Source organism: Crocodylus siamensis, chromosome 4 (assembly GCF_052110815.1).
Source record: "Crocodylus siamensis isolate JL-2025a chromosome 4, ASM5211081v1, whole genome shotgun sequence".
Lineage (NCBI taxonomy): Eukaryota > Metazoa > Chordata > Crocodylia > Crocodylidae > Crocodylus > Crocodylus siamensis.
Window position 1 is genome coordinate 85,751,569 of NC_143398.1, and position 15,282 is coordinate 85,766,850.

The 15,282-nt window shown below is 42.6% G+C and overlaps 1 protein-coding gene across 2 annotated transcripts in view; it reads left to right on the forward strand.

The window, feature by feature from the left end:
• Window positions 1-15,282, forward strand: part of PLXNC1 (plexin C1) — a 92,252-nt gene that overhangs the window by 24,292 nt on the left and 52,678 nt on the right. For both annotated transcript variants that reach the window (XM_090042699.1, XM_090042700.1), the window contains exons 5-8: window positions 1,329-1,446; window positions 5,733-5,901; window positions 8,342-8,411; window positions 10,028-10,097. In XM_090042699.1, coding sequence (XP_089898825.1) covers window positions 1,329-1,446; window positions 5,733-5,901; window positions 8,342-8,411; window positions 10,028-10,097 — 427 coding nt within the window. The remainder of the gene's footprint in view (window positions 1-1,328; window positions 1,447-5,732; window positions 5,902-8,341; window positions 8,412-10,027; window positions 10,098-15,282) is intronic.

Genomic DNA, 15,282 nt, shown 5'->3' on the forward strand with positions numbered 1-15,282 from the left:
AAGGAGCTGCTAGCGAATGAGTCTGGCATGGGCTACTCTGAGTGCCTGGGCTGAGCAGGACGGAGGGACCCGTCACAGGCTGGACAGAATCCTTTGGTGGACTGGATCTTGCCTGCAGGCTGTATTTCCCCCCCCCGAACTAGCTGATGTCCTGAGATCCCTTCCATTCCTATTTTTTGTTGGTTGGAGGTCAGTAAAGTTGTACAGGAGAGACAAATTTATCCCATTTAATCCAAATCAATTAACCAGTTGTAAAACACAAGATTAATGTCTTACTTTAGGATTGTGCTTTGAGTATATTCTGTAACAGGGCCCCAGAAGGTTTTTCTGCAGTATGGGTTCAGCTTCCTGACTAAGACCACGCAGGAAATAACCTCTTGCTTAACAGTACTATTGCCAACATCTTGGTATAAAAAAAGAACAACTGTACAGTTTTAGGGACTTTTTTAGATACTTGTCATAGTTGTGTACATTTTACTTGCAAGTCTCTTATTTGTTTTTCCTTTCCAGGACAATTTAGTATTTATCTACACATGTCTACAATGAGCTCTGAAAAATCCTCTAGGGAGCCCAGTTAAAATCTGTTACTTGAGAAATTGTATTCATTAAGTCTGCAACCCTTTGAACACACAGGAACACGTTTAATGTAAATAGTAATTCAGTTAGAGTTAATGGGACTATTCATGTACTTAAACATGTGCCCAGGAGTTTCTAGAAATGGGGTCTAATATTTTTCATTCTACATAGTTCAAATGAACCTGTGAGGATCCAGGCACATTTTGCATCCTGTTGCAATAATTTACTCAAGGAAGTGAACACTTTCTTAAAATATTTTTTCTTAAATCCCAGTCTTTCCTACATAATATATCAGACCAATTTTACAATGTACATTGTTGAACACAAGTTGATCTTTACTAAGTATAATGCTGACTTTCACCAACATTTATATATTAACACCAACATTTATATATTAATATTATTTTGTCAAAGATCAGGCCTGAATCAAGCTCATTGAAGTCAGTGGAAAGATTCCCATTAACATTTTGTGCTTCTGACCATATACAAGGCCAAAATTAATCTGTATCCAGAAAAGCACATAAGCATCTACTTAAAATCTCACTGACTTAAAAACTTCTAAAAGTTTTGTTTAATTGAGGCACAAAAGCATAAGTCAAATGATTTTTGTATCGTTTTTGTTTAGCTTTTTGTGATGGCACTTATATTCCTGTGGGGGAAAAAAAATCAAAGTGTTAAATAAATTAAAGGAGAACAGCCAGGACTGCAGCCAGTATAAGGAAACCTAATAAAATTTTGTTTTCATTTCATAGGTGTACCTTGAAAGGAAATTGTTCGCATTCGGACAGTTTACCACATTTGGTTAACAGTTCACATGAAATGGATCAGTATGTTGTAATCCAGATAAAGATCATGTATCATGAAAATAAGGCATGTATAAACCATTTTTTGTTTTTTCTTTTTTTTTTAATTTTAAACAAGTGATTCTAGCATTTACTATAACTTGTTATTGTCGTTATACTTTACATACTATAACTTGTTATTGTCATTATATTCTTATCTCAACAACTAGCAATTAGGCTGGAGATTTAACTGATTGAATTCACAGGTGCAAGAGAGATTTCATTTTCTACTGCAAGATGAGCTATAAAGCCTATTGACTCAGTACTTCCTTATATTGACCAGGGGAGTGGCTGACTTGTTTTTGGGGTTGTTTTTTTTTTAAAACATATTTTGTCTTATAATTTTCAGCCATTGTGTATTAAATGCACGAACCAGGTTCCAGGGCTTATAAGTCATAAAATGTTTCAGCACAGACTTAGAAACCCAATTTTTTTTTATTCATTTACATGAATATCTGCAAAAATTTGACATGAAAATGGATAGAATAGAGAGAGAGAGAATCACAGGACATTAGGAATAGTTCCATAGATAGTACTCTAAACAGCCAACAGAATGTAATAATAAAAATAAATCTTTTGTAGTGCTTTTCAGTGGTAGATTACACTTTTTAATAGAAGTGAATATTATTATTCTCATTTTGCAGATGAGTACACTTAGGCACAGGGAAGGGTAAGTGATTTATCTAAAGTCACACAGCAGGCTAGTGGTGGAACCAGGATAAGAATCCAGGTTTCCACTAGAGAATTCCATAGTCTAATTCAGAAATATCCAACTTCTAGGCAGCCAGCAGCTACACCCTGCACAGGCTGTACTAGCAGGGACCGCATGCCCTGCAGGCTGCAGTAGCATGAGTCATAGGACCCACAGGCCTTCTCTGCTTGGAGTGCCCCTGTCCATCCCTCCACTGCTGCACTGCATGCATGGGTAGGCAGGTCTCCTACCAGATTCCATTCTGTACTGCATGACAAGCTGTGCCACACTGCCGCTTGGCGCTGGCTTCTTGGGCAAGTGCAGGAAGGACTCAGAGGGGAAGCCATGAGCCACTGGCTGTAGCTGAGCAATAGGGGGAACAGCAATCAGATGAGAGCCCAGGGGCCATGGATTAGCCCCTCCTGAGCTGTATGCAGTAATGAGCTATCAGTTGACCAGCCCTGGTCTAGTTAAAAAATTATATAGAAAGGATAGAGGATGGAATTCCATTTCCCTTTGTAGATCTAAATGGCAATTTTCTGGTCATGTAAGTGGTGGCTTTGGCACTTGTACACAGTTTCCAATTCTCTTACCCCTGCAGTGTAGATACATGAGTGTCTGTGTGTAGACTAAGAGTGTTCAGTAGGCTATGCTCTGTCCAGATAGGTGTATGGCTATGTACTTGCAAAAGAGAGAAGGCAGTTGATAATGCCTTCCTATGGTGTTGTGATTAATGCTCTGTGCTTTGATGTTCAGGAGACAAGTATTCAGTTCCCCTCTGGGAGAAAGGGAGCTAGAACCGGGGTTTCTGGCTTCCTGTTCAAGTGCCCTAAGTATTCAGCTATTAAGCTAAAACCTGGGAAGACCCATTTCTTGGTATCTGACACCAGTTAGGTGTGGGTTTTTGTCTGTGTACATTTTTATATCTTACACTTCCAGAAATGGTGCATTTATGTAGCAAGCTGCGTAGGAGTCCAAAAGGTGCACCAGTACATCAGTTCATATCATACTGGCATCAATAAAAAGGAAATTGACATAATTGACAGTTGGCTTTTTTTGGCTGATGTGGCCAATAATGTCACTGATAAATGCTGCAGCATGCACATGGCCAGGAGTGCAGCCCAGCAGCTTGGAGAGTGCCATCTGGCCAGTAAGTCTGAGGGAGGGAAGGGACATGGGGGTGCAGATTGAGGCCCCCACAGTGTGGGAGGGAGTGGGGCTGGGGCAGGGGCAGGTGCTGCACAGCTGGGGTGGTGCAGGGCGTGGGACTGAGCTGCAGCTTGTCTGGGGGATGTGGGGAAGGGGAGACAGCTCCCACTACTGTGTGTACCCGGGGGAGGCATGGGGGCTATGTGCCCCTCAGATCTGTGCACAGGGTGAGGGTGGGCTGGGGACCAGGGCCTGCTCTGGCCTCTTCCCAGTGGGGGTGCTGGCCCGGGCTGTGCTTGGGATGGGCGGGAGCAGGGTGGGCAGTGGTGGCACTGGGGAGGGGGCTACAGGTTGCTGTAACCCCCCCACACTGTAGCTGCCCCTTCCAGCACTGCCACTGCCTGCCCCGCTCCTGCCTGCTCCAAGTGCAGCCCTGGCCCAGCCCCTCCACTGGCAGGAGGCCAGCGCAGCCCCGGCCTTGAGCATGCAGAAGGCAGCTCACCCTCGCCCCATGTACAGATCCTGAGGGCACATGGCCCTCGTGCCTCCCCAGGGGTGCATGCAGCAGTGGGAGCTGTCCCCGCCTGCCCCATAGCCCCAGACTAGCTGCGGCTCCATCCTACATCCCGCCCTGCCCTGGCTGTACAGTGCCAGGTCCTGCCCCTGCCCTTATTGCAGCCCCACTCCCCCCGTCACTGTGAGGGATTCAATCTGCCCACCCCCAGACTTGCCAGCCAGACACCGCTCTCCAAGCTGCCAGGCTGCATATTGGCAATTAAATAGGTATTGACTGATATGCCTGGTCAATAATCAGTCATCACTATTGTCCCAAAAAATCGTTATCGGTGCACGTGTAGCATCCAGGGCATAGCCTATTGTACATGCTCAGTCTACATGCATATGCTTGCACAACTGTCGTGCAAGAGTTATAGATATGCAAAGTGTCAGAAATGCCAGTCATGCTTCTAGAAAACTGCTCTTTAGATGTACAACGTTAATAGTGTTCTGCCTCTAATATCTATCTGTCCGTCTACCTACACTGCAGGGGTAAGAGAATATATATATATTTTTAGTCTTAAGGTATTTTCAGAAGTGATGCCCCTATTGGTGCAAAAAATGTCCTATTTATTTACTGTGTATTTCACACTCTAGTTTTATTAATGTGAACCAGTGGAGCCTTTATCTCTACTGTAGTAGATCTCACCTTAAGACTTTTTTTCTAGTTTTTGATCTAAATGTTCCTGTTTCTGTCCCTTTATTGTATTGTAACTTATGCTGTAGTGAACAGGTCATCTCTCTTGCTGTTGATTATACCTTCTAAATATTTTGGAGTTATTTCTCCCAATCATTTATTTCTTTTCCAGCCTAAGTATATTTACTTGTGTTAGCCACTCTTGGAACCTGATCGGTTTTTGCTGATCTGTGTTTTATTTCTTCAGTTTTGCAATATATCTTTCTGGTGGTGGTAGCAAAATAATAACAATAATAATATTAATACTTTGAAGTATTTGCTGAGCACTACAAAATCTAAAATCAATTGCAGCTGGCTTAGATAGATGTGTCATACTTGCTGTGTCTGTCTGTGCTCACCAGTCACACCCCATACAGGTGCTTCTGGGAGGTCAGGGACCTTAAGCCTGACAAGTGCCTGCCTGGCTTCCTTCATTTGCAGAAGCATTATCCAGAAATCCCCCAGCAGGAGATTTGCCAGGTGTGCATATCACTTTGATTCACTCTGACTCTGGTGCATCTCTGTAAATGGGGGAGCCCCAGGTTCCCTGCTTGTTTGTGTGCCCTGGGAATCCCCTGGCAGGGGATTCCCTGAGTGTGTATAGTGCTGCTGCTCCTGACTAAGGGCACACCTCTGCAAACAGGAAAACCCTGAGGTTCCCTGCTTGTAGAGGCAAGCCTGAGTGATCCCCCATTTGCACAGATACACTCTGAGTCTTGTCCCTCAGGGCCCCAGCTGCTCCTGGGAGTGGCAGGATTGAACCCTGAGGCACAACTGGTAATGTCTGTTCTATAGCCTTATAGATCAGTTTTTCCTCGATTCCTTTTGGGTGTTTTCTTTTTCTTGTTTGGCTGTACTCTCATATATGCTACTTCAATCCAAAAAGAAATGGCAACTTATTATAACAACTGTATTTGGTAATTAAATGCATTTTGGATACAGACCCAAAAGTTAACTTTTGTTGAATGGGTATATGTACTTGCACAGGTATTTGTGGAAAGGGGATACAAAAATACTTAGTTTTGTAAAGAAAAATTCTATTTAAGAGTTTCCAAAAGTAATTTTCCTCATTTTTCACACAAAAGTTAATGGTACAACACTCTAATTGGCTGCTTTTATGTCATTACCTGGCCGAGTTTCTCTGTTACAGGGGCTGCACAAATTTTCTTTGTAGTAGTCTGAACTTCTCACATGAACGCAATTCCATAAACACTGCATGTAATCAATTGTATGCTTTCTTCAGATTCTCAAGATTATTGTGATGACAGTTGGAAAAGTTCCACCTGATTTCCCAAAGGATTCTTTTTGTAGGATAAAAAATGCAAAACAAACCAAAATACTTTGTGAAAATGAAAAGGAACGAATCTTGAACTGCAGCTGCAGTCTAACATACACAGCACCGACTACCAATGGTATGTTTGTTTAATACTCACATATTAACTACTGACCCACCTTCTTTTATCAGTAAAGATGGGATATATAGGCCCAGTGAGCATCTGTATTGTCTTTGGGCATGTGTACATGAGATGTGCACTGCACAGTTATCTAATTAATTGCGCAGTTAACAGCTCAGCATCTACACGTGCACTCCCATTAGGGTGCACAAAACTAATAACTCCGCAACAGGTTATCTACTGCTGCAGAGCTTCTTTGTGTGCAGCAGCACACATGTAGATGGTGCCCCAGCTGGTTGAGGCACAGGTTGCTTCAGCATGGGGCTAGCTGATAGGCGGCGCCTGTGCAGAAGCCCCCTCGTGCCCCAGCCAGCCCCTCTGCAGCATGTAGAGTCCCATTGGAGCAGGTGTGGGCTAGCATTCTGACCCTTCCAGGTCCCCTGCCAGCCTGAGACATTTGTTTTAATTTATTAACATCCTGAACTTCATTGTGAGCTCCAGTCTCACTGGATTGTAGCCATTGGGAGCTGTTGCTGTAGCAGGGTCTCAGGATCTCATCCTGTCTTTGCACAGAAAAAGCTCCCATTGGAATTACAGACTACAAAGACCTAAGTAGCACTTCAGAGGAGTTTTTGAGTGTGTTGATTTCTTTTCTGATGCTGATTGTTTTTTTGTTTTTGTTTTTAAAGCAAATAGGAAAGCTTTTGTATGCGACAGCTGGGGTAATACATGTGATGACTTCAGGCCATCGTGCTTCTTGTAACGTTTATTAATGGACTTTTTAAAATACAAGGTGTCATAAAGTCACTGAGAACTTACAAAAGATCCATTACTGACCCATTCCAAAAGCTGTATATTTGTAGTTATGGAATTTACCCTCATTTACTTCCTACTTTTTAGGGGCCAGGACTTTTTCTTTCTCTAATGCCTACCCCAACAAGGCTCTGAACTCAGCTGGAGCACCTTAGTACTCCTGTCATTGTCAGTTACTAATAGAACAAGAGATGGCTATATTTAGGCTAAAACTTATATGCTACCTCATATTAAGGGTTCTTCACCTCATCAGAAAGACTTCTAGGATTCCAGTGGTATCTCCTCCAGGGAAAATGTTTTGAAAATATTGGCTACTTCAAGCAACCTAGTAAATTCAAAAGGCAAAATACTACTTCTTCTTGAGCTCAGTCCAGTTTATACTGAAACCAGGGGCAATCTTTCCACTGACTTCAGTGGAACCTTGGTCAGTTGGGGGTGAGTCAGGCTTGATTTGATTTTGTTCTATTATGTGAAGTAGGGGATGATTTCCAGTAGTTGGAGGAAAATCTCACTTTGCCCATTCCCTTCACTTCTGTACTTTACCAATAAGTTGTGATTTGTCTCCAAGCAAGGCTCTCTCATCATGCAATTATAGAGGCAGGTGGCTAAATCTCTGCATTTTGGGCCAGATTTCCAGAGGTATTTAAGTGCATAGTGAGCGTGTAATGCCTCTTTGGGCATCTGATTTCCTATAAACATCTGGATTTTTTTAGTTCATTTGAGGAAAAATTACCTAAGCTCCTGAACAGTCCCAAGATTTGTCTCATTTGGATTCAGCTAATGCATGCTAAATGTACAATTTCCCTTGCTTACACTGGGCATTTAAAATGTGCCTGCTGTCACATCCTGAAAACCCATTGCTTTCTTGTTATAGACAAGTCTGTACTCCTAGCTTTAATTTGAGCTCTGGCTGTCATTCTTTCTACACACACATGCATGCACACACACAAACACACACCTGTGTGTGCATGTACGCACACACACTAAAGAGACCAGGATTTAAATAACATGTTCCTTGAATATGGTATTCTGTTCGTGAGAGAGGAAGATACTGTTTCATTCCGCAGCTGCCAGTGAATTGTTGGTATAGTAATTACTGGCTCAAATAATAGCAAATTGACTTGTAGTCATAAAAGATTTAAATAGGATGAAAATTACTACTGCATAGAAAACAACAGAAGGTCATGAAACAGAAACAGAAGAAAGTCTTGCACATGAGCCTGTCTTGTGGTTAAAGCATGAAACAAAGTCAACAGATCTGGGTTCTGGTCCTGGTTTAGCTACTGGCACGCTGCATGTCTGCTTCATAGCTCTGTGGCGGAATTTCCTTATCTGTAGCCTGAAGAGAAATATTTTTTCTGTTATGCAGAGGTGATCTCAATACTAAGTTAGTCATGAGGAATAATTGTTTTGGGTACTTTTGAATATGTCAAATGAAAAGTACTACGAGAAGCACAAAACATTGGCACCATTTATTATATAAAGCAAAAGTGTAAGTGTGTATTAGAGAATGAGCAAATGCACCAGCTAGGATGCAGCATAATGTGCATGGGTTATAAAGATGGGGATACTGATTTTTTTTTTTGCTAGTTCTGTCTTGTAACATAGCATCTGGTAGAGGTCTAATAAAACTGACTTTTTACAGATTGTTCAGCAGTTGAAGTGTCCATCATCTCAGGCTCTTGGAATTTATCAGAGACAGTTCTGTTGCCAAAGTAAGAATTTGCTTTCTAATTATTTTCATCACAGGATTTGTGTGTTGAGCAGAGGATATTGTCTTTTAGTATTTTTAAAAAGAAAATAAACTTCAACAGAGGTAGTTTTTCTGTGCCCATTTTCTCCCCCTCTCTTTTTTTTTCCTCACCTTTATAAAGTTACTTTCATAGGGTGCGTGTTCAAAGAACTATGTCTGTATTTACTGTTTTATTTAACAAGACCCCATCTACTATAAGAGAGTTGTAACAATGTAGTCTCCCAGTAAAAGAATATGGGTTATACATTGAAGTCAATGGATGAAGGGCCATCATTAAAATCTGGAGAAAAGGAGCTGCAAAGGTGTTCCCTTTGTGCAGTTTGCTTCTAACTGAGCAGGACACTATTCAATAGGGTAGCTGCTCATAAATGCAAATACTAGTAGAGAATAACACCTAATAAAGTAACAATATTAATGAAAGCTTGAGGAGCTAATGTTTTCTTATATGCTTGTTATTTAGGGCTATACTGTTCTCTCAGAACTCTCATTGGTATTAGTGAGAGCAATTCATACACAATGTAGGCAGATGATGTATGTGTGTCTAGGTAAGCATGTGTACACATGTATACACATATAAACAGATTAGTAAGAAAAGGAAAAATGCATCTGAATTTCTCCCACTGATACCCACTGAGAGTTCTGAGAAGTGTGGCCCTAAATAATGAGCTAAAAAAACTGTATGGAGAACATAAAAAGACAGCACCATTATTTCATTTTAGAATTCTCTTCTCCCCAGTAGAGACCACTTATCAAATGATAAGTACTTAGGAATACATTTACAGTCTGCCCTGCTAAGCCATGTCACATACCTTCAGTGTCTCAGTGGCAACACAAGGAAGGAATCCTACTTCTTTGAGCCACAGTGCTTTCAGTGTTCTCCATTGCTGCATGAGGGATCTCCTGCTGGGCCATAACTGGGGGTAGCTGATGTATTAGTGTAGGATGCAGGAGGGGCAAAGAGAAGTGCCTCCCTTCCATGCCCACTGCCCACTCAATAGCTTGAGAGATGAGGCATAGCACATAAGCAGCACCTGTTTACATCTCCATCTGCAGAATGGAGGACTGGGGAAACTGCAAGAGCATCATGGTGCTGTCATAGTGCCCCTGTTTGTGCTGAATAGGCCAGACTTTGATCTGGCAATTGGGCCATTAATATAGTGGAGAAAACTACCACTGTGTGGAAGACAGCATTTTCTGCTTCCTTTAACATAATTTTCAGATTCTCAAAATAAAAAAGATCCTTTGGTAAGCAAAAAGGGAGTATCCCTTTTCTCCCTTGGCTCTCTGCCTCCCCTCCCCCAGTCTTAGGACCAACCAAATACTTCCTCCCCCTGAGTGGCTATGCAGGGAAAAGACAGCATCTCAGAGAGTTTCACTTTCTCTGGTGAACAGAGCCCTGGCTCTGTTTGCAGATTCTAATCCAGAGAGGTGTTCTCTTTGCTTTGCTACATCTTACTGGCTAGCAGCACTCTTCTGTTAGGCTTGTATTTTTTTGCATAACTTGGTGTTTCATGCTCACAAATGAAGCTAGATAAGTCTCTTAAATTTATGCAAATTGTTTATTTTTTATATTATCAGCTGCTTACATTGCAGTGGTACTGGTGAAAATGATTGTTCCTGTTGGCCTAATGATGATGCCATAGATCAGGTAAGGTTCCTTGGGATTCATGGAATTTTGTGCTTTACCTCCCCCTCCCCCCCCCTTTTTGAGCAAATTTGTGTCTTCACTTACACAAGAAGAAATGTAGTCACATTTTTCAGGGCGTCTGTCTTCTAACTGAGAAACAAAAGAATATGCCAGCCTATATTGCTTCCAAAATAAAAGCTACTACATGGATTTGAGAGATTGGCTAACATGTCAAGATTGTTTTGACTGATGCACAAAATGCTCAGGAGAAAAATTGTGCAACATAGGGGAAGCTTAGAGGGAGAACAAGTTTAATAAAAATTTACTGTATTTACTTGCTTGGAACATGAGGGTTTTTTCCACCCTCCCCCATTTGACATGGAGGGAAAGCCTCTTGCCTTACAATCAAGCACAAGGTGGGGGGGAGGGGGCAGCCAGCTGCTGTGGCTCCAGCCCCCCCAACCTGAGGAAAGGGCGTGGCAACCTGAGCCTGTAGGCAGCAGAAGCAGCTTGGAGCAGGAAGAAAGGAACAGGAAATCAGTGCAACCTGAGGCTGGGGGTGGGGTGGGGAGGAGGTGCACAAACCAGGAGTCAAGATTTATTGTAGTAAGTCAACAGGGACAGGAAAAGAAAACCCTTGTTTTGGGCATCTTATAGACCAAGTAGATAGGAAATACTTTCACCTGGCTTTACAGATGGAGAACTGAAGCTCCAAAAGACCTAGAGTTCCTTGTCCAAGGTTACCCAGGGTGTGTGCACCAGAGCCAACAACTGATCTTAGATCTTCTAAGTCCTAAGCGAGTTTCTTAACATCAGCCAATCCTTTCTCTCCCAGGCATGCTGAAGAAGCTTTTTTTTCTATGAAATTAAGTAACTAGAGTCAGCTACTGTTGCTCAACCTAGTCGTCAGTGGTTTGATGATTATATCTAAGTGCTACTGCAGAAATGAGTATTTAAGAGCAATTTGATGGATGAATAATAGGGGTGTAGAAAGACTCTGCCTACACTTTTTGCTTTTTCATTTTCTATGAGATATAGCATAGCTGCTATAAATAGACACTTAAGGGAAATACAGTATTCTTCTCTCAACATGTCTCAATAGAATTGCACAATTCTTTACCCATCAAGCTCTACATCCAGCTGCTGAGCTTTATGAAGAAGTATTTGAGCAAAATGACAAGATCGTTTTGATTTTCAAAAAGAAGAATGGGTTATGCACTTACAAATAGGAACATTCTGGACCTGGTGTGTGCGTAAGGCATTATTGCTGTAGAAATAACAGAGCAAACTCCCCTGCTTTGATTCCAAGTGCATTAATTTGGAATTGGTAAACAGTTGGAATTGTTTGAAAGATGGCTTTCTTCCATATGCCTTATCTTGGAGACACAGTGACGGACAAAGCTGTTAAAGTACTAAAAGCAACGGGATGGCAGATTTTTTTATACAGAATTGATTGAGCCATTCAGAACATTTTAAATGGTATCCAAAATCTTATTTTCCTTTCATTGAGGTCTGGCATCTTGTTTTATTGCTGCTGTGCGAGGCATGTAACCAGTGGGCTGAAGGGAGGGACCTGTCTCTCCCTGCAACCCATTGTCCAGCTGTGCTATATCGAGCAATGCTGCATACACCTCCAAAGGTGGAGCAAAAGCCAGGATACTTGTCTTAGCACCGGTAAAGTATTATGCCTTTTAAAGCACGGTGGGTCAGATCACCTGTGCGTGTAAACTGGTGTGGCCACTGAAGCCAGAGAAACTGCTGACTTATAGATTTACAGTAGCTGAGGATCTGTCCCCATATTTCCAAGCCCTGCTGCTCAAGCAGCAGTCATCTTCTCTTTGCGTCTTTCTTGACGTATTTATAGTGCACTTATCTCCATGGTATCTGAGAACCTTACAAATGCTCACATTTAAAAATATCACTTTGCTTTTCTCTTCTCTTTCTCCTCATTATTACTGGGATTCTCTTGTGCTGCAGAATTGAAGAAGTGTATTTTGCATGTGTAAGTGATGGTATTGAGGAAGTGTGTTGCCCTAGGCCTTTAGGCTAACTCTTGAGAAAGCGCTCTCATTCTTCTGTCGTTGGGAGTCTCAGTGGTGAAGTTCGTGCCCTCTTTGTGACTAAGCAACACAAGCACTGTGGGCGCGTACAGTTACATAGGCTGCTTGAGCCAGCGCTGTTGAGAGCTGTGAATATTAACACTTGAGCTTTAAGTGTGATTTGGTATTCAAGTAAGGAAGCCAATGCCGTGTAGTATGGTGAAGGTATGATTTAATGATGAAACTTTAAGCATTATCCTGTGTAATGATTTCTCTCTTTAATTTTCTGTTTGTTAGCTGCTTTTCCCTACATGAGATGTTTTACTGTGCACTAGATTAACTACTGCACACTAAAACATAACCGTATAACTATGTGCAACAGCTACTGTGCAGTAAATTAGTCTACTGCACAGTTAAGTAGTACCTGTAAATCCGGGTACTAAACTAACTGTATAGTAGGGCTCATGTAGATGTTGACCAGGAGTTGGAAGCCAATCAGGGTGGGGACCCAGGTCCCTCTTTGTCCCCTGCTGTTCCTGTGCTGCAGGTCTCCTGGCTTCCCACAGGAGTGGGGAGCTGAGCAGCTCTGGGACTGGTGAGCTCTTGCTTCCATCTTGAGCCACAGCCTGGCCAAGAACTGCCCAGCTAGTGGCTTGCTGCCAGCTGTCCCACGGGCTGATTGGAGCAGGGAGTTGGAAAAGTGCCCCCTCCCCCACAACGGTTTAGTGATCGGGGCAGGGGGTGGGAACACTTTCCCAGCCCTGTGCCCTGGGGCTGGAAACAGCTGCCCCTCACCTTTCTGGAGCCCAGGCCCTATCCTGGTGTCCCATGCCAGCCTAGGGCTGGCACCTGGGGGAGCCTAGAGCTCCCCCTGGCTGCCTTATGGCAGGAGATCAGGGCAGGAGTATCCCTGCCCTGAACTCCTCCTGTTGGGAGTATTTTACTGCACAATAAGCTTTCTGTGGAATTAATGCACATGTAGACAACCCCTGTGAAACTTATACTCACCTTTCTTATAGATTAGTCATACTTGGACATCTGGAGCAAATTCACTTTCTAAGGGGAGTTGATTTCCACTTTGCGCTTGTTCCCACAGGGAAGCTGGAGTGCAGGAAGGCAGAATGTGAATTGACAGGGCACAAGCTAATCTGCAGTAAGAGTGGAATTCTGTTTCCCTGGCTGTGCACCTAAATGTCAGTTTTCTAGCCAAGAACCTGGTATTTTTGGCACTTATGCACAGTTTTAAATTCTGTTACTGCAGTGTTGACACACAAGTGTGTGCTCATAGGCTTAATTGGCCAGACAGCTATGCTGCTACATGCACACATGAGCCCCAGAAAGAGCAGGAGTATTTTAGCTCCAAAATCGAGTGACTTAGGCTCAACCTGGGAAACTGAAGACTGGGATCCTAAGCCCCTCTTAACCTAGTAGGGACTTGAACCTGTGTTTCTCTAAGTTCCCAGCCTGGGGCACAAACCACTGTACCCCAGGTTGTCAATGTGTGCATACGATTCTGTGCCCTGCTCTTAGCCCAGGGAGCCACCTTCAAAAGGAGCAGTAAAATAAACAATGTATAATGCCTAACTTGTGGCATGAGGTTTTGAGCATTGTGCTAAAATGTTAGTTATGAACAGATTCAAATCCCCTGTGGTCACAGAGGTTGGGGGATCAGAACCTATCACTTGGAACTTCGTAGGTGAGTGATTTAGCTATTTAGCTATTGGTAATGAAGCATGGGAAAAAGTCTCTTCCTTTAGCTAACGCTTGTTAGTTATGGGTTTCTGGCCAGTTATGTTTTCATGACATAGACATTGATATGTATCCACAGTGGGTGTACCATATGCCTGCACAGGCAGTATTTATAGCCCATAGTCTATGCGTGTGTGCTTATCTGTCCATAGTAGATTACCTACCTGTGCATAAATGGTAGGTAAAATTGTAGGTATGTAGCTAGAAAACTGTTACGTAGCTATACAGGGAAATAAAACTTCTCCCTAACTCTGTCCCTGGCAATTCCTGGTGCGCACCAAGGTATGTTCCTTTGTATATATAGTATATCCTCAGTTATATGAACCCTTGGTAATCCGAATGACAACATTTTTCATACTAACTTGTAGTTGTTGGTATTATGTAGGAATTTGTTTTCTTCCAGGCTTTATTTCTCACAAGTACTTTCAAGCTTGATACAGTACTGTAATTTGTAGCTGTTGGTAGTATATGCTTTTCCTTTTTAAACATTTTTAGTACATTTCTGTATCCCTAATCCTTTTCCAAATTAATTAATTTGTCCAACCAGCTTTACACCATCCACTTTCCATGGGGATTTGGATAACCAAAGATGGAGTGTAGTAGCGTACTCCACTTTCAGAGTGGAATGAGCTACCTTGTTCTAAGTGTGCACTAGGAAAGTCCATATGAGAAGATGATGTGGAGTAGCTACTACACTGCAAGTTCCTACCCTAATTTATTACAATATCATGTAGATGAGGGGGTGTCAAAAATATGGCCTGTGTCACTTGACTTATGGGGTTGCCTGTAGACTGGAAATTTGTTGGTCAGATGAGCAGCAGCTGCTGCAGCATCAGGAGCCACAACAATACAGTTGTCACTTGTCCCACTGCCAAATTTGTCTCCATGGGCAGCTCCACAGAGCAGATGTCACAGTTCTGCACTCTGGATCTGGAACATAGGGACCCCTGTATTACTAATCTGGCCTATAGGGCCAGGTGTCTTGTAGATAAGCCCTTATGCAAATCCCCTTATTACCCTGAATGAGTTCTTAATGGGATAGGCTTGTGAAGAGACTCTTTTTAACTCATTTGGAGCTGGCATAAGGGTTCTGCACAAACTCTGTTCTCAGTCCATAATGAAGAGGGTGGATTGATGGTATGTTGGGGATGTAGCCAGTATATATTGCACTATGTTTATTGTATGCTTTTCAGGTCTTTGAGTGGGCATAAGGGTTCAGAGTATGGCTAGGGATAGACATTCAAAAAGCTTGAGCCTGAATTGATTTGATCTTTGCAGGTTAGTCTAACCTGGCTAAGTTGAGCCAGTTTGTAATTGCACAGTCCTCTGGACTGAAGAAATACAGGCACATGCCTGCAGTGGCTCAAGGAAGAAGCCGGGGACACTAGAGCACCCCTCCCTCCCTTCCAGAATGCTCA